The sequence below is a fragment of the Podarcis pityusensis genome (genome assembly GCF_964106645.2).
Source record: "Podarcis pityusensis genome assembly, chromosome: 18".
Classification (NCBI taxonomy): domain Eukaryota; kingdom Metazoa; phylum Chordata; class Lepidosauria; order Squamata; family Lacertidae; genus Podarcis; species Podarcis pityusensis.
In genome coordinates, this window is record NC_138043.1 from 2472549 (window position 1) to 2496599 (window position 24051).

General features: G+C 50.3%; 1 protein-coding gene across 1 annotated transcript; it reads right to left on the reverse strand.

Moving 5' to 3' along the window:
- On the reverse strand, positions 1–23178 carry CILP2 (cartilage intermediate layer protein 2). The gene is made up of 10 exons (XM_080988747.1): positions 22506–23178; positions 19882–20075; positions 16161–16247; positions 12976–13239; positions 11643–11834; positions 9089–9247; positions 7889–8203; positions 6186–6294; positions 5018–5175; positions 1–4153 (listed from the first exon to the last, which is right to left on the reverse strand). Exons 1-10 carry the CDS (start codon positions 22640–22642, stop codon positions 1761–1763), a joined length of 4008 nt encoding a protein of 1335 aa, XP_080844873.1. The 5' UTR covers positions 22643–23178; the 3' UTR covers positions 1–1760.
- Between the last annotated feature and the right edge of the window lie 873 nt (positions 23179–24051).

Genomic DNA, 24051 nt, shown 5'->3' on the forward strand with positions numbered 1-24051 from the left:
GGTAAAGGTAAAGGGACCCCTGACCATTAGGTCCAGTCCTGGCCGACTCTGGGGTTGCGGCGCTCATCTCTCTTTATTGGCTGAGGGAGCCAGCGTACAGCTTCCGGGTCATGTGGCGAACCAGAGCAGCGCACAGAAACGCCGTTTACCTTCCCGCCGGAGTGGTACCTATTGATCTACTTGCACTTTGATGTGCTTTCGAACTGCTAGGTTGGCAGGAGCAGGGACTGAGCAACGGGAGCTCACCCCGTCATGGGATTTGAACCGCTGACCTTCCGATCGGCAAGTCCTAGGCTCTGTGGTTTAACCCACAGCGCCACCCGCGTCCCTATTTATATGTATACATATGTCTATATAACATCCAGGTTTTTCAGAATGAATTCTGGGTGTGTGGGGTGTGGCGTGTGTGTGAGAGGCTTGCTCAGGATTCGATTCCTTGACTCGACTCCAAGCAATTATCTAGTCCTCATGAAGGAGCTAGCCTCAACTTCCATTCCTGAATTGTAGTGGGTTTGGATTCGAGGGTCCCTTCCTAGCAATACAATTCTACGATTCTGTGTCAAACAAACAGGGGTTGGGGGTGGCCGCAAGACTATATAGATCTCCCCAGAGGTTTCCAAGTTTTAAATTACTGGTCAGCCTAAGAACATCAGAAGGCTCAAACCCATCTCGTCCGGCATCTTGCTTTCACCGGTGGCCAAATCTGATGTCCCCAAAGCACAACATTGCCCCATCGCTGCAAGCCAATGAGGCGACGACAAGGCTTTCAAGTTTGTTTGCGACACGTTAACATTGAGGGAAGTCGGAGGAGGAAAGCAATCGAGGAGAGGCTGCGTACGTCTCCCCTTTTCTTTGATGGGGTTCCTGCTTCACGCTAGCGGTTTACATAGGGGTGATTCTTTGCTTGTATTCAGCTGGCTAAAGCTGAACCACGGCAGCCGGGAGTCAACGCCATTAGGCCTGGGGCGATTTAGTCGAAGGAAACCACGAATTGGGCGGCAGTTATGCCAGTCTTAATCAACCCTGTATCGTGCTATATGTACACTGTGTGTGAATACAGTGGTACCTCGAGTTACATACGCTTCAGGTTACATACGCTTCAGGTTACAGACTCCGCTAACCCAGAAATATTACCTTGGGTTAAGAACTTTGCTTCAGGATGAGAACAGAAATTGTGTTCCGGCGGCTCGGCGGCAGCTAAAGTGGCCCCATTAGCTAAAGTGCTGCTTCAGGTTAAGAACAGTTTCAGGTTAAGAACGGACCTCCAGAACGAATTAAGTACTTAACCCGAGGTACCGCTGTAATGAATTGAACCTGCTGCCTATATTTTGGGACCCTCCGTGGGGGTGTGGCTTTCTATCCATGGGGTGTGTCTTTCATTGGGGGCGTGGCTATCCTCGCGTGTGCGATTAGAGGCTCTCCTTGGGGGTGTGGCTATTCCTGGGGGGCGGCCACGACTATGGCACTCTCCTTGGGACTAGGGATACGGGGGCCAATCAGGATGAGCCCCTGCCCTTCACAATTTACCACTACACCCTTGGGGAAGACCACAGGTAGGGCATGGGTTAAGGAATCGACACTGGGGATTAACGGCAGGCGTGGGGCCAGGAGATTGTGTTTATCTTTCTTGGTTTTGAGGCATCGCTCTGGAGGGAGGCGGGACTAAGCTTTCCTCGTGGATACACCTCCTCACTCAGTGTGAGAGAGATGAGGAACATGCCAGTTTCATGTGAAGACGACCCATCAGTTCTCTTCCTTGCTCACTGTCTGGTCTGTGAAGCACCCACCCTCCTCCTGCGGCTGGGGGTCCGACGGGCCTGCGCCGCAAACACGGTCCGCAACCCCGCCGGGTATGCCACCACCTGAGAAGCTCCCCGTAGCTGTTCGTTGCCCCCCATCTCACGCCGGATCTCCGTCAGCGTCTGGGCGGGGGCTTCGAGCAGGCGCTGGAAGAAGCTCTTGCGTCCCACCGGCGGTTCCTGGCAAAAGAAAGTGACCGCCGTACCCCGGTCAGATTTCATCTCCCGCGAGAACCCATCCGAGGTGCCGTCAAAGCAGCGGCCGATGGCTATTTCCTTGGCCAGGCGCGGGTTCTGGTCGGTCACGGTGTAGATGCCGTAGTTGTGCCCCAGCGGGTCCACAGGAGCCAGCATGGCGAAGGCCGAGGTGTCGTTGTTTTCCATGACAGGCGGGTGGCGGCCGAGGTACTCCCTCAGGTAGCTGTTGACCGCCGTACGACGGCAGCTCCCCTGTGGGATGACGGACACCAAAGTCCTGTCAACCAGTCCCTGGTCAAACAGCATTCCACTGCACTTGAACTCGACACAAGCCGCTGATGTGTTATACGTCTCGAGGTCCCGGACGCTCTGAGAGTCCCGCAGGCCGTAAAGTTGCCCCCGAGTCCTGGGGTGGCTGCCCCCCACGTTTCGAGAGCGGACCATGTATTGTTGAGGCCCGTTGATCTTCACCTTGATGTAGCAAGCCCGGAACTCCTGAGGGTTGGGCCACCAGGAGAGGTAATCCCCGGTCCATGATGTCAAGTCGCTCTCCTTGAACGGCACCACGTTGTACTCATACTTGTCCACTTCCACCCGGTAGAAGCGGAAGTGGTTGGCTGTGACGGGTGCCTGGTCGCAATCCCTCAGGCTCCGGTACGGGTAGATGGGACCGTTGGTCTCGTCAATGTTGTTCTGGTTGGGCTTGGCAAGGTTGATCTTGAAGGCCGTCTTCTTGAGGGCTGGGTCGTCGTGGTCGGATCGCCGGTAGCCCAGCTTGTTGAGGTACGGCTGAGAAACGCCCACGGCGCGAGGGTCAAGCTTCGGGCTGGACGCCACGGCCTCCAGCTCCTCCCCGCCCATCGTGGCAGTGACGTAGGCAGTGTAGGCATCGGCCTGCTGGCCGTCGCAGAAGGCAGGAAGGCACGCACCATTGCGACCTGTCACCACGCTGTCAAAACGGCCCCAGGCCTGAGGGTTGGACGGAAAGCCAGGCCGGGGCTCAAGGTTCACCAAGGTGACCACCACTCCTTCCAGCTGTTCGTTGGGGTTCAGCTTCTCATTGATGTAGGCTCGGACCTTGACGAAGCAGCGGCGATTCTCTGGAACGTCCAGGTTGAACAGCCGCCTTTCACGGATTTCCAGGTTGCCAATCAGGAAGGCCCTCTCCTCGCGTTTGCGGCGCCCTGCCGTGGCCCGCTTAAAGGAGGCCTCCTCTTCCCACAGGCCTGTCACGGGGTTGAGGGACCAGAGCTTCATTTTCTGGACGTGCCCTGGCATCTTAATGAGCTCGGCGTCCATCTTGACCTCCACACTCCTGGCCTCTAATCCCTGGTTGCTGCCCTCTTCCCAGAAGTCCATGGAAAACATGCCGTAAGTCCGGAGAGGGAAGAGGTCACCTTCGGCGTTGATGAAATTCAGGTCGCTGGAGGCAGCGTTCACCGTGGCAAAGTCCCGTGGATCCACAAAGGTAACGCTGGCCCGTACGGTCCCGTTGTAGGGTAGCCCGTCGGGCCTGAAGAAAGATCCTGAGGGGATGACAATCTCCCCAATGGGGTCCTCTCCAGCCACTTCTCCGAGTTGGATGACGTTGGTCTCCAAGGCTTGCAAGTCAACCGGCTCCTTCCTCTTTAACAGCTTGACGTCCTGGTAGACGGCTCCACCGCGCTGGTCAAACGGGAAGACCTTGACGGCCTCGACGAATTTCTGCGTCCGGTCCACAAACTTCACCACCAGCCTCTCCGTGTCCGGTGGAACCTCGATGGTGAAGGTGCCCTTGTAACCGGTGAAGCCGATCTTCTCGGCCCCCAGGTAGATCTCACCGAAGCGCAGAGGTTCACCATCGTCCGCCGCCGAAGCCTTGCCACGGACCAGTACTTTTGGCTGGGTGCAGGAGCTGCAACCGCACTCCGCAACCACCTTGATGGGGAGGACGTACCCGATGCAGCGAATCTCCCGTACTTCCATGCGGCGCGTCCCACAGCAGTGCTGTGTGGCGTCCCGGCACTGCAGGCCGTCGGCAAGGCTGCCGACACAGCGGGCATTGGGGCACTGGCCGACGTTGTAGAACTGGGAGCCTGTCTCCTCTTGGAAACACTCGTCAGGGAGTTTGATGAGGTATTCTTCTGGCTCGGCAGTGCAGGCTGGGACGCCTGGGTCTGAAACGATAGGAGAAGACCAAAACAAGAGATCTGTTAGCAGCTGGTAGAGCTGGTCTGTGGCTCAAGACCAGGGCTGGGTGATACCTGGTTTTCAAGCTTGTGATGTACAGTGGTACCTCGGGTAAAGTATTTAATTCATTCCAGAGGTCCGTACTTAACCTGAAACTGTTCTTAACCTGAAGCGCCACTTTAGCTAATGGGGCCTCCTGCTGCTGCTGCGCTGCCAGAGCATTTCTATTCTCATCCTAAAGCAAAGTTCTTAACCTGAAGCACTATTTCTGGGTTAGCGGAGTCTGTAACCAGAAGCGTATGTAACCCGAGGTACCACTGTATCACCAGTTAAACATCGTGAGGGACACGGGTGGTGCTGTGGGTTAAACCACAGAGCCTAGGACTTGCCGATCAGAAGGTCAGCGGTTCGAATCCTCACGACGGGGTGAGCTCTCGTTGCTCGGTCCCTGCTCCTGCCAACCTAGCACTTCGAAATCACGTCCAAGTGCGCTGCTCTGGTTCACCAGAAGCGGCTTAGTCATGCGGGCCACGTGACCCGGAAGCTGTGCGCCAGCTCCCTTGGCCAATAAAGCAAGATGAGCGACGCAACCCTAATGGTCAGGGGTCCCTTTACCTTTACCTAAACATCGCGATATACCAAAATACAGTGATACCTCGGAAATCGAATGGAATCCGTTCCGGAAGTTCGTTCGACTTCCAAAACGTTCAGAAACCAAAGCATGGCTTCTGATTGGCTGCAGGAAGCTCCTGCAGCCAATCAGGAGCCCCTTTGGACTATCGGGTTCCAAAGAATCGAGTCTGAACCCCACCAAGCCTGAGTTTTGCCTCGGAGCAGGAATCTGAGCTCACCTATCACAGCCAGCTGGGCCACGGAGGACTTGACGGAGCCGAGGTCATTGCTGGCTTTGCAGTGGTATGAGCCGGCCTGATTTGGCCGCAGGTCCCTCAGCACTAAGCTGCTGTCGTATCTGTGCACCTTGCGGTCCAGGAGGGTCCCGTTGTGGTACCTGGAGGAAGAGAAGAAACGGGGAAGGGGGAGGTCAGAGGCCGACTGAGCGATCAGGGCTGCAAACGGACAGTAAGCTCCTTTCCCTCTGGCTGGCTGTCGGCTCTTGTGAGCATGGAAGCTCTCTGACGCTCCCAGATGAGTGAAGACAGACGCAACGAAGACAGACGCAACGAAGACAGATGCAATGAAGACAGACGTAATAAGGGTGAAAATGGGGTGGAGGGGAAGTTTCAGCAATCCCACTGCGGGGCTTTCTTCCGGCTTCTGGAGTTAACCTGAATTACGTACCTCACTGGCAGGCTTTGGTTAATATTTTGGGGTCTAATCTCGTGGTCTGGGCATTACTATTTCTGCAGCAGCATCCTGGAGCGGCTGGGGAAACCCAGTCAGATGGGTGGGGCATAAATAATAAATTATTATTATATTATCATTCACTAGAGCAGCCCAATCAGAACAGGTCCCCTCTCCCTGTTGAACTTCTGCCTGAAGACCTTTTTTTAATTATTCCAGCAGGAACTTGAACTGATGCTTGATTTCATCGTTTTATCTCGATTCATCTCTTTTTGTGCAATGAAATCAGCCCTGAGTGCTCACTGGAACGACAGATCCTGAAGCTGAGGCTCCAAGACTTTGGCCACTTCATGAGAAGAGAAGACTGCCTGGAAAAGACCCTGATGTTGGGAAAGATGGAGGGCGCAAGGAGAAGGGGACGACAGAGGACAAGATGGTTGGACAGTGTTCTCGAAGCTACCAGCATAAGTTTGACCAAACTGCGGGAGGCAGTGGAAGACAGGAGGGCCTGGCGTGCTCTGGTCCAGGGGGTCACGAAGAGGCAGACACGAATAAACAACAAATAATAATAACAATCTTTGTAAGCAGCGCAGAGGCTATTGGAGCTAAGCGGTGTATAAATTGTTTGATATTAGAGAGAGAGTGTGTGTGCATTTTTGAAAGGAGACCCTCCTCCTCCTCCTTCCCCAGCAACGGGCCCCGATCCCCGTCACTCACCAGTAATACTTCATTGGCTCCGGAATACCATCCGCTCTGCAGCAAAACCGTACGCTTTGCCCAACTGTCCTCACTTTCTCTTCTGGATGGGACACCATGTAAGGTTTTTCTGCAGGGAGTGGACCGGGGGCGGGGGAGAGGTAGTATAAAATCAGGATGAATAAATAAATAAATGTCCTGTCTTTTTAAAAAGGCGCTCCTTTGAAGGTGACCCAGAAGCTACAACTAATCCAGAATGCGGCAGCCAGACTGGGGACTGGGAGCGGCCGCCAAGACCACATAACACTGGTCCTGAAAGACCTACATTGGCTCCCAGTATGTTTCTGAGCGCAATTCAAAGTGTTAGTGCTGACCTTGAAAGCCCTAAATGGCCCAGTATATCTGAAGGAGCGTCTCAACTCCCATCGTTCTGCCCGGACACGGAGGTCCAGCTCTGAGGGCCTTCTGGCGGTTCCCTCCCTGAGAGAAGCGAGGTTACAGGGAACCATGCAGAGGGCCTTCTCGGTGGTGGCGTCCTCCCTGAGGAATGCCCTCCCGTCAGATGTCAAGGAAATAAGCAACTATCTGACTTTTGGAAGACACCTGAAGGCAGCCCTCTTTGGGGAAGCTTTTAATGTGTGGTGTTTTATTGTGTTTTTTAGTATTCTGTTGGGAGCCACCCAGAGCAGCTGGGGAAACCAGATAGGTGGGGTATAAATAAATAATAATAATAATAATAATTACCAACTGTATTACTTGGGTTATGAAGGCTCCCTAAGGACGTTAGAGCAAAGATTATGGGATAGTGCACACAGTGACTTGCGATCTCAATCACACACAGTCTGTAGTCCGCTGGCAGTAGGTGTACAATATGGGCATGTCTTTAAGTTAACACCTTACATTAAAAAACCTTACATTAAAAACCTGACAGTACCAAACTATCGAAGGCTTTTCACCAAAGCCAGACTAAACGTCTTTCCTTCTGCAGTGTTGAGAGGAGTTCCCTACCAGGACAGACTTTGCTCGTGTGCTCAAGACATCGACTCCATAAAACATATTTTGTTGCACTGTGCAAAATACGAGCAAGCCAGGGCTGAACTGATACTACCCTTGCTGGTACCTTTCCTGGGAAAATCAGAGGCTCGCTATGTCAGGCTCCTATTGGAAGACCGGACAAACGCTAGAACATTAGCAGTGGCAAAGTTTTTATCTTTTGAACAAAATGCTTGTTTAACCTGGAGGTAAGGTAAAGGTAAAGGGACCCCTGACCATCAGTTCCAGTCGTGACCGACTCTGGGGTTGCGGCGCGCATCTCGCTTTATTGGCCAAGGGAACCGGCGTACAGCTTCCGGGTCATGTGGCCAGCATGACTGAGCCGCTTCTGGCGAACCAGAGCAGCACACGGAAACACCGTTTACCTTCCCGCCGGAGCAGTACCTATTTATCTACTTGCACTTTGAGGTGCTTTCGAACTGCTAGGTTGGCAGGAGCAGGGATCAAGCAACAGGAGCTCACCCCGTCATTGCGGGGATTCGAACCGCCGACCTTCTGATCAGCAAGTCCTAGGCTCTGTGGTTTAACCCACAGCGCCACCCGTGTCCCTAACCTGGAGGGAGGCTGTCTGAATTGTGCATTGCTTTGCAACAATTTGTTGGGTCTCTGGACCGTAAGAAAGAATGATGATTATCTCAATACAGCTAAAGAATTGGAGTCCGCCCTGTTACCTAGTCGATGGAGCACTAGGTCCACCGCTGATGTCCGGGAGCTGTTGGCAATTGCCGGGGCGCTGCCTTGGGCAAACCTCTCGAGTTTTGCGCTGACGTTGACCCCACTCCCGGCACAGATGCCTCGGACGGTGAATTGGCCATGCCGGTTGCTCTTGGCCAACAGGGCCAGGGGCCGGTCCTGGAGAAAGATCTGGGCGCCGGTGAGGGCCACTCCCTTCGCGCTCCGTACGGTGCCCAGGACGGTGTGATTGGGGCAGGTGCAACTGGTACAGTCCTTGCTGGGGACGCCCACATCACAGCTGAGCTGGCAAGCTGGAAACACAGAGCCACAGAATTGTAGAGTTAGGAGGAAACTTGAAAGCCTTGTCATCGCCTCATTCGCTTGCAGCGGGAGGGCAATGTCGTGCTTTGGGGACATCAGATTTGGCCACCGGTGAGAGCAAGTGATGGCAGAAGAAATAACGATAGAAAATAAGTAATGGAAGGAGGTAAGTGATGGCAGAAGAAAGAAAGAAAAAGAAAGAAAGAAAGAAAGAAAGAAAGAAAGAAAGAAAGAAAGAAAGAAAAGAAAAAGAAAAAGAAAAAGAAAAAGAAAAAGAAAAAGAAAAAGAAAAAGAAAAAGAAAAAAGTAATGGAAGGAGGCAAGTGATGGCAAAAGTAAGTAAATAAGTGACGGATAGAAGGAGGGAGGGAAGTGATGGCAGAAGAAAGAAAGAAAGAAAGAAAGAAAGAGAAAGGAAGAAAGAAAGAAAGAAAGAAAGAAAGAGAGAGAGAGAGAGAGAGAGAAAGAAAGAAAGAAAGAAAGAAAGAAAGAAAGAAAGAAAGAAAGAAAGAAAGAAAGAAAATAAGTGATGGAAGGAGGCAAGTGATGGCAAAAGTAAGTAAATAAGCGATGGATGGAAGGAAGGAGGGAGGGAAGTGATGGAGAGAAGGAGGCCAGTGATGGCAGAAGTAAGTAAGCGATGGTGGATGGAAGGAGGCCAGTCACCAAAGATCTGAAGGAAGTGATGGTGTATGTAATGTAATTAGGTAGGTAGGTAAGTGATGGTAGAAGAAACGGAGGGGGGATGGTGGGTGGAAGGGAGGGAGGGAGGGAGGGAAAAGCAGAGGGAGAGGATAAGGGCAGGTGCTAGGATGGGGATACCTGACCAGGTGCAGAGAAACTTTGCCAGAGGAGCAGAGAGAGAGGTTTGGTACCTGGACAGGGTGACAGCGAACATTTCTGCACCTCCGATGGACGGCCGGGGCAGCGGATGAGCTTGGACTTTGGGCAGCTCCGCCGACGGACCCTCTTCCCTCCACCACCGCAAGTCTTTGAGCAGGGGCTCCAGGCCCCCCAACTGCTCCAATGGGGCTCTGTGGGGGCGGAAGACGCAGGATTAGAACCCACTTCCGCACAAAAAAAGAGGTATGCTAAAAAGCAGAGACATCACCTTGCCAACAAAGGTCCGTATAGTTCCACTGCCTCCCCCAGTTTGGTCAAACTCATGCTGGTAGCTTCGAGAACACTGTCCCACCATCTCGTCCTCCGTTGTCCCCTTCTCCTTGTGCCCTCCATCTTTTTCCAACTTCAGGGTCATTTCCAGGGAGTCTTCTCTACTCCTGAGGTGGCCAAAGTCTTGGAGCCTCAGCTTCAGGATCTGTCCTTCCAGTGAGCACTCAGGGCTGATTTCCTTCCGAATGGAGAGGTTTGATCTTCTTGCAGTCCATGGGACTCTCAAGAGTCTCCTCCAGCACCAGAATTCAAAAGCATCCATTCTTCGGCGATCAGCCTTCTTGATGGTCCAGCTCTCACTTCCATACATCACTACCGGGAAAACCAGAGCTTGAACTATACGGACCTTTGTCGGCAAGGTGATGTATCTGCTTCTTAAGATGCTTGTTTAGCTTATATGTAAATCTGGCACCGGCCAAACTACCCCACCGGGGGGGGGGGAGTATCATGTATGCAGAGAAGAGGGGGGCGGAAATCTCTGGCCTGCGGGCAGAATCAGGCCCAAACCTTTGGTCCAGGTCCCCGCCAGTCGCCCGAGACATCAGCTGGTTTTGCTGCAGATTATTTAGCTGATATTGCAGTGGGTCAGACTGGATGACCCCCCAGGATGGAGGACCCCCTTCAAGCTTTTAAATTCCTGCTCTCCTGCCACAGCGCATGGCACGGACCCGTCTTGCGCCTCTGCTATTTCCATCGCGAAACCTCGGGGGAAAACATTCGGCTGCCGTTTTGGAAGAGCTTGAGAGGGAAGAATCGCAGAGGGTTTGCTAGCCCTCAGCCAGAAACCGAGAGAAAAAGAGTACCGTATTTGTAGAGGCTGCCCTCCTTTTTCCAGGCAAAACAAGGAGGAAAAGGAGATCGGATGACTCTCCCGTCTCAGCAAGAATGTTCAAAGCACGACTGAAAAAGTACTTGGCATCTCGCGTTGGCGGGAGTGAGGTTCATTAAAAAAAAACTCTTGTCTATAAAAAACAACAACAGGCCCTTTTGTAGACCAACTACAGCATTCCTGAAATTTTTCTTCGGTGATGGGCTGACCCCATTGGGAAGAGGGGGATGGACAGACCTGTGTCTCCGTTTCCCAAACAATTACCTCGCCTGTTCCTTGGACTTTTGCAAATTCCAGAAGGAGGTGCAGAACATCTGAGTGTCCCTATTTCCCCGGATTGACAGAAGCCGTCCCGGTTTCTGACTTGGTCCCAATTTTCCTTAGGACGCCCCTATTTTCATTGGAGAAATGTTGGAGGGGATGGAATGGGACGTCCCTATTTTCAGGGGAGAAACGTTGGAGGGGATGGAATGGGACGTCCCTATTTTCACGGGAGAAACGTTGGAGGGGATGGAATGGGACGTCCCTATTTTCACGGGAGAAACGTTGGAGGGGATGGAATAGGACGTCCCTATTTTCATCAGAGAAATGTTGGAGGGGATGGAATGGGACGTCCCTATTTTCAGGGGAGAAACGTTGGAGGGGGTGGAATGGGATGTCCCTATTTTCAGGGGAGAAACGGTGGAGGGGATGGAATAGGACGTCCCTATTTTCATCAGAGAAATGTTGGAGGGGATGGAATAGGACGCCCCTATTTTCAGAGGAGAAACGTTGGAGGGGATGGAATAGGACGTCCCTCTTTTTATGGGAGAAACATTGGAGGGGATGGAATAGGATGTCCCTATTTTCAGGGGAGAAACGTTGGAGGGGATGGAATAGGATGACCCTATTTTCACGGGAGAAACATTGGAGGGGATGGAATAGGATGACCCTATTTTCAGGGGAGAAACGTTGGAGGGGATGGAATAGGACGTCCCTCTTTTCAGGGGAGAAACGTTGGAGGGGATGGAATAGGATGTCCCTATTTTCACGGGAGAAACGTTGGAGGGGATGGAATAGGATGTCCCTATTTTCAGGGGAGAAACGTTGGAGGGGATGGAATAGGATGTCCCTATTTTCACGGGAGAAACGTTGGAGGGGATGGAATAGGACGTCCCTATTTTCAGGGGAGAAACGTTGGAGGGGATGGAATAGGACGTCCCTCTTTTCAGGGGAGAAACGTTGGAGGGTATAGGGCGCCCCTATTTTCATTGGAGAAACATTGGAGGGTGTGGTGGATAGGCAAGGGCCGAAGGGCAGACGTTAAGAGAATGAAGCATGGGGCAGGAGGCTAGCTCAGGAACAGAGCAGCTGCTTTGGGTGCAGAACGCCCACAACGAACACAGCCCTGCCCAGCGGTACCCAACCCCAGGATTCGCACTCGTTACCTCGGCAAGGTTCGTTGCTGCACGCCCGACGCTCGGCAGGTTTTCCAGGACACGTAGTTAGCTTCCCCAGGGCCGGTGCAGAGCTGTTCAAGCAAGTCCGGTGTCTGGTTTGGACGCCGTTCGTTCCGCAGGCCGTCCGTGAACAGGAGCTCCAGGAAGACCACGCTGACCACCCCAACCAGTCCGTGGGATCTTTCGAAGCGATGTGAAGCCAGGAGGGGAGAGAAGAAGGCGGAAAGGATATTTAGCGCGGGGAAAACATCTTTAAAATGCAATTGCTTTTTTAAAATATGGAGTTGGGAATCCTAAATTCAGCCCAGGTCTCTCTATCCGCCTGTTGGAACTCTCCCCAGGGGGAAAAAAAAACCTTCCTGAAGTCTCAAGTTGGAGGGTTTGATTCCCAGGTAGTGTGTTTAATTTTTATTTTTTATTATGAAGAAACGGAGCACGACGTCTGCAAGCGTCAGCCCTGTGGGATCCAGCAGCAAATTATGGCATGCATTTTCTGGAGAAGTCTGACAATCTCTGAGCGTCCCTATTTTCCAGGATTTACAGAAGCCGTCCCAGTTTCTGATGCGATCCCGGAATTTTGACCGCACTTTTCCTTGGGACATCCCTATTTTCACAGGAGAAACGTTGGAGGGGATGGAATAGGACATCCCTATTTTCAGGGGAGAAACATTGGAGGGGATGGAATAGGACGTCCCTATTTTCACGGGAGAAACGTTGAAGGGGATGGAACAGGACGTCCCTATTTTCAGGGGAGAAACGTTGGAGGGGATGGAATAGGACATCTCTATTTTCAGGGGAGAAACGTTGGAGGGGATGGAATAGGACGTCCCTATTTTCAGGGGAGAAATGTTGGAGGGGATGGAATAGAACGTCCCTATTTTCACGGGAGAAACGTTGGAGGGGATGGAATAGGACGTCCCTATTTTCAGGGGAGAAACGTTGGAGGGGATGGAATAGGACGTCCCTATTTTCAGGGGAGAAACGTTGGAGGGGATGGAATAGGACGTCCCTATTTTCAGGGGAGAAACGTTGGAGGGGATGGAATAGGACGTCCCTATTTCCAGGGGAGAAATGTTGGAGGGCGTGGTGTCTGCCCTTCCCTCCTCCCTCTCCCAATTAACCTCCGTCTCCAGGGCTCAGTGATAGGCGGGATAACAAGACCTGGTCTGGTCTCCAGAGGAGCCTGGTGATGCCATTGAGCATGACACATTCCTAACGCAGCCCATGGTGCTTCGAAGCCTTGGCGACCATCACAAGATGTCACTGTGATTGACAGGTGAGCGGTCCTGCCTGCAAGGGCCGGCCACCTTAGCGCTCTCACCTGGGGGGCAGAGGAACCGGACGTGGTAGTTGGAGCACGTCTTGCCCCCGGGCTGCTCCTGGTTGTGGCACCGGAAGCCTTCTTGGGGGCTGGAGTGAACCACCTCCCCAACTTCCTCCGGCAGTTCCCATTCGGTGGTCCGGGCTTGGATGGCGGAGGGCTGGGCGCAGACACGATCCGGGTAATAGAAGCGGATGGCTTCAAGGGTCTCAAAATCGCCTTCGCCTCCCGGGTGGTCCACGTTGAACCACGAGGTCCATTCTCCTGCAAAAGAGAGCTGGGGTTTAGCAGAGGCCGGTGCCCCCACTTCTGAGCCGGGGGGCCTCCACCATCTCCCCCCCCCCGCGCCGGATTTATGTACAGTGGTACCTCTGGTTGCGAACGGGATCCATTCCGGAGGCCCGTTCGCAACGTGAGCAGAATGCAACCCATATCCTTTCCCAGTCATTTTTAACTACCGCATTTTTCGCTCCGTAAGACGCACAACTGCTGCTCGAATTTTAATCGCCAAGAAATGGAAAACACAAGAACGACCAATGGTGGAAGAATGGCAGATGAAAACGATGGAATATACGAAGCTGGCTGACCTTACTGGAAGAATCCGCGGCCAAAAAGAAGAGGAATACCGTATTTTTCGCCCCATAGGACGCACCAGAGAAGCGGACACGGAGCAATGGATCCAAACTACAAGAAAGAAGATTCCACCTAAACATTAGGAAGAACTTCCTGACAGTAAGAGCTGTTCGACAGTGGAATTTGCTGCCAAGGAGTGTGGTGGAGTCTCCTTCTTTGGAGGTCTTTAAGCAGAGGCTTGACAACCATATGTCAGGAGTGCTCTGATGGTGTTTCCTGCTTGGCAGGGGGTTGGACTCGATGGCCCTTGTGGTCTATCCCAACTCTATGATTCTATGATTCTAAGTTTTTTTGGGGGGGAAATAAAGGGGGAAAAAATTATTCCCCCCCCCAGGAGCTTGTGGGGCCGGCAGCGGGGAGAAGCGCTCTTCTCCCCGCCGCCCGCCTTCAGATCAGGTCCGGGGACAGCAGGAAGACGCGCTGCGTCTCCCAGCTGTCCCCGGAGCTTGTGGGGCAGGCAGCGGGGAGAAGTGCTCTTCTCCCCGCCGCCCGCCTTGAGATCAGGTCCGGGGACAGCGGGGAGACGCGCTGCGTCTCCCAGCTTTCCCCCGAGCTTGCGGGGCTGGCGCTGGGAGTCTCCTGAAGCCTGGAGAGCGAGAGGGGTCGGCGCGCACCGACCCCTCTCGCTCTCCAGGCTTCAGCGAAAGCCTGCATTCGCCCCATAGGACGCACACACATTTCCCCTTCATTTTTGGAGGGGAAAAAGTGCGTCCTATAGGGCGAAAAATACGGTAACAAGAAGAGTGGAAGAAATTAAAGGACTATTTGAATAAATACTGCGATATTAAAAATTAGAAATTACTTGAAAGTACCAGAATAGGCCTAGGATTAAATTAAGAGTTAATTAAATAAATAAGATTTAGAACTTTAAGGAAAGTTAAGAAATTTTATTTTAATTGGAATATTGTGTTGTTGTTTTTTTTAAAAAAAATGATATTAGAAAACTGCTACATTTTAATTACAAGGAAATTCAGATGGGAGGGTCCAGAGGAAGCCCAAAATATGTTTATGAGGTTAGAAGTTTAAATAATTAATTAATTTGTGTTGTTTAGGTGTTTACCAGTATTTTGTTTCTACTCTCTTTTTTGTTTATATTTGTGATCTTGTCTTTTTTCTTTTTGTCCCCCACCCCCCTGTTTTTCTTTTGTTGTGAAATGTGAAACTTAATAAAAATTATTTTTTTAAAAAAAAAAAACATAAGACACACTTTTTTCTTCCTAAAAAGTAAGGGGAAATGTCTGTGCATCTTACGGAGCGAATGCGTGGTTCATGGACCCGAATTGCCCAGGGGCGAAAAGCAGATCATGCTTTTGAAAGAGGGAAATGGGTGTTGAAACTAAGCCGCTGAGCAGCTGATCGGCAAGCAATCGGGAGCGAGATAAGGGATGCTAGAGGTAAAGGAGGCTGCCTGGGAGGGGGGAGGTAAAAGCCCATGGATCCTCAGGATTTTTACATTGGGTCACCCAAATTCACCCGAAATTCACCACCAGATCACATAGCATGTCCACGGCTACAGCCTGAACCAAAAAAACATGAATCCGCTGTTTCCTGGGGCTGCAATGCTGCAAAAACATGGTTACAAAGCACAGATCCACATGGATCCTCAGGATTTTTGCATTGGGTTACCCCATATTCACCATCAGATCACATGTCTGTGACCACAGCATGAACCACAAAAATCATACATCCACTGTTTCGTTCAGAATATTTCCCCCCCCCTTGTTTTCCTCTAAAAACTAGGTGTGTCTTATGGTCAGGTGTGTCTTATGGAGCGAAAAATACAGTACTTTACAATTCCACCATAGATGATAAAAAGTACCTTCCTTCTCTTTACACTTCCAACACTTATCGGAACTTGCTCTATACATTTTAGTCATTTTCGCCAGCTTCCTAAGTATCTGGGTAGGCTTGTCTAAACCGCAAGGTTTTTAGCAGGCACCGAGAAAGGAGACAGCGAAGTCGTCCGCCTGACGTCAAGAGGCAGGTAGTTCCGATGTCTAGGTTCTGAGAAATGTGGAACAGGCATCCTGGGGCAACTGTAGCAGTGGGAAGCGAGCTGGAAAATGCATCAGATTAAACCAAATTTAAGGACGCGGCTGGCGCTGTGGGTTAAACCACAGAGCCTAGGACTTGCCGATCAGAAGGTTGGCGGTTCGAATCCCCGCGACGGGGTGAGCTCCTGTTGCTCGGTCCCTGCTCCTGCCAACCTAGCAGTCAAAGTGCAAGTAGATAAATAGGTACTGCTCCGGCGGGAAGGTAAACAGCGTTTCTATGCGCTGCTCTGGTTCGCCAGAAGCGGCTTAGTCCTGCTGGCCACATGACCCGGAAGCTGTACGCCGGCTCCCTTGGCCAATAAAGCGAGATGAGCGCCGCAACCCCAGAGTCGGCCACAACTGGACCTAATGGTCACAGGTCCCTTTACCCCTTTAAGGAGGAATTGGGTGCAACGGCGAGACAGAACGGTCTGTTTGTTTCTTGCAAAATCTTCTCCGGCCTTCCCCCCCCCCAAACCCTCGTAGATAAATCAGTATTTCCAGGACAAAATGACCTACCAACCATTCCCGCGTCGAAACTCGAACGGGCGCTCTCTCTCTTCTTCTGTTCCTTGGCTGGGCGCGATTGGTTCTTCGCCGGTGGATCTGTTGGAAAAGGTGCAACAGCCCGTTCAAAGAGACCTGTGGAAGTGCAAGGCTTGCGCCCACGATTATGTATGTTTTCGTCGTTCCCGTTTGAGAATACAGTGATACCTTGGTTCCCAAACGCCTTGGTACTCAAACTGAGTTTTGCTGAGTTTTCACATGTGGTGTAAGCTGCCCAGAGTGGCTGGGGAGACCCAGCCAGATGGGTGGGGTATAAATTATTATTATTATTATTAACGGTCAGAGAAAAATTTTTCTCCCTCCCTCCTAACATCTGAGTTAGTGGACATCTATTGAAGTTGTATGTGGGGAAATATTATTATTATTATTATTATTATTATTATTATTATTATTACCCCACCCATCTGACTGGGATCAAATCAGAAACTTCTATAAATGTGGGACTGTCCCTGGAAAATCAGGACACTGGGATGGTCTGTGATGGCAGTAAAGAACAGTAGTATATATTAAATTCTTCCCATTTTTTCTGTTTTGCCCCAGGATGTTTTCGACTGCATGCTTTTGGAAAGCTAGAAAAAAGAGAAAAAAGAGGTGGAATATATATCCTGCACTGGGTCTTTTCTTTTAGCAGATCAACATGATCAGGCGACAGCAAAAACTGCAAGGTTTTTAGCAGGGGCGATTAGAATAAGATATATTATTTGGTTATAGATGCAAAACACGCCTCCCCAAAAATGTGTTTTCTATAGTTTTTTACCTCCATCTTCAGTACGTTTTATTTCGTTGGCTAGTTGCTGATGCAAATCAAGATTCTTCTTTTCCTCTTCTATATTCCCAGAGGAGACGGAAGGAATAATTCAGAATAATTCCTGTACTGGGCATTGACCAGACTCAGAAATTGCACTGATATTGGAACGGAAATACCGATTTAAACTTTGAAGGCAAACCCCACCATCTGAAGCTCTCTTCGTGACTGAGATTTGCGCCAGGAGCAAATATGCAAACGGACCCATTTCCCCTCCCTGCAAAGTAGAGGGCGTGAGACTCTTAATCTCAGGGTTGCGGATTCGAATCAGCCCCACTTTGGGCAAGAGATCCCTGCTTTGCAGGGGATTGGTTTAAATGACCCTCGCGCTCCCTTCCAACTATTCTATTCTATGATTTAAACCCTTTTTTAAAAAGAGCCGGCTGCGTTGAAGGCTCTCATCGTCACTTCCAGTGGCAAGGAGTTCCGCCGATCCACAAAGTCCTTCCATCAGTCCGGGATGAATCTATTGCCTGAGGATTTCATCACATGACCTCAGTATTATGGGGAGGCAGGAAACTCCCCCCCCCCCCGCAATTTATTCATTTATTATTATTATTATTATTATTATTCGGATCTAGTCTGAGTTGGTTAGAGCAGTGTTTCTCAGCCATATGGCCCCCCGCAGACACCCAGATATTCCACGGGGGCCGCAGGCGAAATTATATGACTATATGATTATATGAAATTATAAAGCTTCTATTTACAAGCAAAACAGCTAGCTTTCTGCTGGTAGGACCGGGGGGGGGGGAGAGGAGGAAATGAGATCGGAAAGGGGGCCACGAAAAGGCCGAGAAACACTGGGTTAAGGCATGGTGAATGCCAAGGTTGCAAGTTCGAATCCTGAGTGCGACGAAACTCAACGATGGTATGATGAAGTTCTGTGATAATTCCCTGCCCTTCGCCCTAAGGTCCCAGGGCAGGTTATACAGCAATTAAACACAATGTGTGTGTGTAATTACATAGATAGATAGATAGATAGATAGATAGATAGATAGATGATAGATAGATAGATAGATAGATAGATAGACAGAGAGAGAGAGAGAGAGAGAGAGAGAGAGAGAGAGAAATAGATGATAGATAGAGATAGATGATAGATAAAGAGATAGATGATAGAGAGATAGAGAGATAGATGATAGATAGAGATAGATAGATAGATAGATAGATGATAGATAGATTAGATAGATGATAGATAGATAGATAGATAGATAGATAGATAGATAGAGATAGATAGATAGATAATTGATTGAGAGATAGAGATATAGAGAGAGATAGATAGAGATAGATGATAAATGATAGATGATAGATAGATAGATATAGATAGATAGATAGATAGATATAGATAGATAGATAGATAGATAGATATAGATATAGATATAGATATAGATATAGATATAGATATAGATATAGATATAGATATATAGATTATTACTTATTAAATTTATATACTGCCCTATACCTGGGGGGGGGGGTCCTCAGGGCGGTTCACAGAACAAAATCAAGATATAAAAACCCCCCACAAAATACATAATAAGAATTAAACAACAACAACCCAATAGCCCGCCCCCCACACAAAAACTACACATTTTAAAAGGGCGTAGGGTGTAAAAAGTTCACCACAGCTTATTACCGCAGAAATAAGGTAGGTTCTAAAAGAAAAAGGAAAAGTCTTCGCTTCCTTGAATTTCAGGGAGAGATCTCACAGCTCAGACGCAACATTCACACATTTCCCTTAGTATTTTGGTCCCTGGTGTCGGTGAATTTTTGTGTGAATTTTTGTGTGTAGCTGTTGGGGTTCGGAGGGGAGGGCACGAAAATAATCTGCCCCCCTTTGTATGGAAATTTTCCTCCCCAAAGTCTGATTCAAATCCACCCTTTTCTGGATTTGCTTCAGGAAGTTTTTAACGTTTGATGTTCTATCGAGCTTTTAATATTCTGTCGGGAGCAGAATATTATTATTATTATTATTATTATTATTAATCCCCCTTGTCAGGTCTTAAAGCTTCAGTTTGCTTTGTCTCCCCACGAAGGTGTGACTCCCACCCTCTCGAATCGCACAAAATTCGCACACGACACCCCCCAAAAGACACACACAATTTCTGCAAGCAATTTTGCACAACGGGGAAATAAAATTTCCGCAAAGAATCCCCCCCCCCATTATAAGGAGCCGAATCGAGCGCTGGCCCTACTCAGAGTAGACCCATTGGAAAGAACAGACACAGCCAACTGAAACCTGCGGATTTCAACAGGTAGGATTGAATGGGCTGTAACCCAAATGTACAGCCGTTTTCGCAAAAAATATACTCTTCCCCCTGCCTGCAGCGGGGCACCCCCAAAAAAATGCACCCCCAAAAAAATAAAAATAAAAGAGGGAATTTCCCAGATCGCATTTCTATTTTTGGGGGGGTGCCTCATAATATAATTTTAGATCCGGAAGACTAAATCCCCCCTTTCTCTTTTATCAGTAAGTAACATATTTATATTTATATAAATGTATATATTTATATTTATATAGGGGACGCGGGTGGCGCTGTGGGTTAAACCTCAGAGCCTAGGACTTGCCGATCAGAAGGTCGGCGGCCAACTTATATTTAATATGGGACCTCATACCCTGCCATATAAATTTTAATAAATCTCTTTTCCATGTGTCAAACCATCCAATTATAGGAATCATCCTGGTATTCAAAGTGGGGCAGATTTGGAGGGACTTTTCGTATTTGCGGCTCTGTGAACCGGTCACATCTGCCCCTATTTTCTGCCCCCTCGCCACCTCATTCCTGCTCCGAAAGGGGGGGTCAGGTTAGATGTCCTCTGGGGTGGCCCTGCGATTCGACGGCCGGAAACTGGGAGGGAAAAAAAGGCGTTTACCTTGAGCCGCCATGCAGCCGAAAAGCACCAAGCAGAGGAAAACCTCCACCTTCCGGCCCTCCATCTCTCCGGCCTCGGGTTCGAATTCCTCGCACGCTTTCTTTCTTCTTTTTTCTCCTCCTCCCAGGTTCGGACACACAGGAGACTCAGGGGTCCGGTGTCGTCCCTTCTTGCAGGTCTCTTTGAAACTGGAGCTGCATTGGAAAAAGCAGGTCTTTATAGGAGGCTGTTTCTCTCGCTCCTGTTGGCTGAGGGACCTTTTTGGACAGCGAAGTCTTGACCGAGGGAAATAAGAGAAACGGGGGAATCTGGTCAAGTCGGGCAGAGCTGGAAGATTATCAGGAGAGCTTTCTTTCTTTCAAAAAAATACAAAAATATTTTATTTTATTGTTGTTGGTTTTGGGAAGCCTTCCACAGTAGCCTTTGCTGGTTTAGGCTGCTAAAATTGGACGGAATTTGGGAAGAATGAGAAGAGGCAGTAAAACCAGAAATGAGCTCATGTGGTCCTCGTTCCAGAGGTTTCATTATAGATGTGTTCTTTTGAAGCCAGCGGTGCGTCACTGTTTATTACAGACCACTGTTTTTGACTCGGGTCGGGTTTTTATTACGATTCTTTGCAGCCAGCCATGGAACGCCTTCCTAAGAAATCTGCAATGGAGACTCGTCGGAAAGGCTGTGCGATTATTATCACAATAATATTATAACGATTTATTATTTATACCCTGCCGATCCGGGTGGCTCCCAACAGAATATTAAAAACATGATAAAACGTCAAATGTTAAAAGCTTCCCTGAACAGGGCTGCCTTCAGATGTCTTCTAAAAGTCAGGTAGTTGTTTATTTCCTTGACATCTGGTGGGAGGGCGTTCCACAAGGCGGGCGCCACCACTGAGAAGGCCCTCTGCTTGGTTCCCTGTAACTTCACTTTTCTCAGGGAGGGAACCACCAGAAGACCCTCGGCAGATGGACCCCGGTGTCCGGGCTGGACGATGGGGGTGGAGATGCTCCTTCAGGGTTACTGGGCCGTTTAGGGTTTTCAAGGTCAGCACCAACACTTTGAATTGTGCTTGGAAACGTACTGGGAGCTAATGTAGGTCTTTCAGGACCGGTGTTATGTGGTCTCCACTCCCAGTTCCCAGTCTAGCTGCCGCATTCTGGATTAGTTGTAGTTTCCGGGTCACCTTCAAAGGTAGCCCCACGTAGAGCGCGTTGCAGTAGTCCAAGCAGGAGATAACCAGAGCATGCACCACTCTGGCCAGACAGCCTGCGGGCAGGGAAGGTCTCATCCTGCGTACCAGATGGAGCTGGGAGACAGCCGCCCTGGACACAGAACTGACCTGCGCCTACATGGACAGCTGTGAGTCCAAAATGACTGTGAGTCCCATATGGTCTCGGCGGCCGCTCCCAGTCACCAGTCTGGCTGCCGCATTCTGGATTAGTTGTAGTTTCCAGGTCACCTTCAAAGGCAGTCCCACACATTTATATAAGGTGTTAGGGGAGGGGCAGTATCTCTGCCGGGGGCACACCATGCTCCTTCTAGGGTCAATTTCTAAACCTTTGGCCCCCAACCTGAACTCTTCTCTCACCTGCGGCTCCTAGAAGCCGTCAGCGTGAGACAGCGGCCACACCTGGGAACGGCTTTGACTGGCTGGCTAAACCAGGTGAGGGCAGCTAAACCAGGTAAAGGGACCCCTGATCATTAGGTCCAGTCACGGCCGACTCTGGGGTTGCGGCGCTCGTCTCGCTTTACTGGCCAAGGGAGCCGGCGTACAGCTTCCGGGTCATGTGGCCAGCAGGACGAAGCCGTTTCTGGCGAACCAGAGCAGCGCACGGAAACGCCGTTTACCTTCCCGCCGGAGCGGTACCTATTTATCTACTTGCCCTGGCGTGCTTTCGAAGTGCTAGGTGGGCAGGAGCAGGGACCGAGCAACGGGAGCTCACCCCGTTGCGGGGATTCGAACCGCTGACCTTCTGATCGGCAAGTCCTAGGCTCAGTGGTTTAACCCGTGCCCCTTTTAGTTTGCCTACCCATGCCTTAAACAGTCATGGTTTCCCCTAGAGATTCCTGGGAACTGGAGTTTGAAGTTATCCCCCGATCCCCAGTTTGGTTTAACGGCCAGCCCCTCTTTCCCAGGGAATTCTGGTAACTGTGGTCCTGACCAGGGACTCTGCCCTACAAAACTGGGGTGGGGTGGGGTGGGGCTTGCCCCCCAAGCACCCGCCACCTGAGACATTTATCTCCCATTGATAAACGGAGGCAAGCAATTAAGGAAACAAAAAACCCGTATCCAGAAACTCAGAAGTTGATGGCTATGATATTTTTGTGTATTCGTGATGTGCTGTTTTCTTTTTGTTTGCAAGAGATGTGCTGTTTTCCTTTCGTTCCGTTTCCCCTTCCCATCCCCTCTCTCTTTTTCTTTCCCTAAGTTTTCTTTGTGTGTGTATATAGGTTGATTTTAAACCGATAAAGACTGCACTTGGAAAACAAAAAAAAGGTATTCGTCTCCCTCTAGCCCAATGAAATAGAAAGCTAAAAAGCTTGCCGTGTGTTTGTGTGTGTGTGTGTTTGCAGGCATGAGGGCAATTTCCGGAAGCTTGCAAAGGAACCCGGGGCATTTTTCTTACCTACATTCTGCGACACACACACATCCACGAGCTCCACAGCTGCCAAATCGCCCCCTTTCCGCTGCCCCGGTCATCCGCCGGCGGCCGGTTTTATTCACAGATTCAGCAGGAAAGGGGATTAGGTCGACACAAATCATTTTCAAACCACAAAGGGGACGGTCGTCTGGTGTTTTGTTTAGCTGTGGTGCGCAGAGGCTGGTCCGAGTCAAATCCCGAACCTGCCCCAAACCAACCACCTCAGGCCAGGGCCGGATTTCGGTTTGATGAGGCCCTCAGCTACTGAAGGTCATGGGGCCCTTTATATGTCCAGCTGTCCTTTGTCAAGAACAAATTGTCGCTGTTTTTTGGTGTTGAATAAAAGCAACATCGGGATGCGGGTGGCGCTGTGGGTTAAACCACAGAGCCTAGGGCTTGTCGATCAGAAGGTCGGCGGTTCGAATCCCCGCGACAGGGTGAGCTCCCGTTGCTCGGTCCCTGCTCCTGCCAACCTAGCAGTTCGAAAGCATGTCAAAGTGCAAGTAGATAAATAGGTACCACTCTGGCAGGAAGGTAAACAGTGTTTCCGTGCGCTGCTCTGGTTCGCCAGAAACGGCTTAGTCCTGCTGGCCACATGACCCGGAAGCTGTACGCCGGCTCCCTCGGCCAATAAAGCGAGATGAGCGCCGCAACCCCAGAGTCGGCCACACTGGACCTAATGGTCAGGGGTCCCTTTACCTTTACTAAAAGCTACGTGGCAACTGATGGACCTAATAGGTATCTGAAGCTATTTTGCCTATGTTGCCATGCAACCAGTCCATGCAGAATCTAGGCACCCTTTATATAGAAAAGCATCTTAAAAAGCAGAGACATCACCTTGCCGACAAAGGTCTGTATAGTTCAAGCTATGGTTTTCCCAGTAGTGATGTATGGAAGTGAGAGCTGGACCATCAAGAAGGCTGATCACCGAAGAATGGATGCTTTTGAATTCTGGTGCTGGAGGAGACTCTTGAGAGTCCCATGGACTGCAAGAAGATCCAACCTCTCCATTCTGAAGGAAATCAGCCCTGAGTGCTCACTGGAAGGACAGATCCTGAAGCTGAGGCTCCAAGACTTTGGCCACCTCAGGAGAAGAAAAGACTCCCTGGAAAAGACCCTGATGTTGGGAAAGATGGAGGGCGCAAGGAGAAGGGGACGACAGAGGACCAGATGGTGGGACAGTGTTCTCAAAGCGACCAACATGAGATTGACCAAACTGCAGGAGGCAGTGGAAGACGGGAGTGCCTGGCGTGCTCTGGTCCAGGGGGTCATGAAGAGGCAGACACGACTAAACGACTAAACAACAACAATATAGAAAGGAGCAAACACGTGATATTTTAGGGAGCAGGCGGGGCCCACGACTTGTGATTCCTCCTAAAACGGCACATTTGGGCATGCGACGCACACATTCCTGGCAAAGCCACGTGCCCTAATATCATGCCTCCTTATGTTATTTTCCCCCTCATGTTTTGACACACAGTTTCCCCTTGCCTCCGTACGCCTCAAATGGGGCCAGAGAACAGCCTTGCAA

What these genes read in the sequence shown, in the direction of transcription:
- CILP2 (XM_080988747.1), bottom strand. Translation starts at nt 22,642, where the DNA reads ATGATTTGTGTCGACCTAATCCCCTTTCCTGCTGAATCTGTGAATAAA. An exon ending in CAGCAACGAACCTTGCCGAG is followed by an intron (nt 9,248 to 11,642) that starts GTAACGAGTGCG and finishes CCGCCCCCACAG; the next exon opens with AGCCCCATTGGAGCAGTTGG. An exon ending in GAGCCAATGAAGTATTACTG is followed by an intron (nt 5,176 to 6,185) that starts GTGAGTGACGGG and finishes CTCTTCCTCCAG; the next exon opens with GTACCACAACGGGACCCTCC.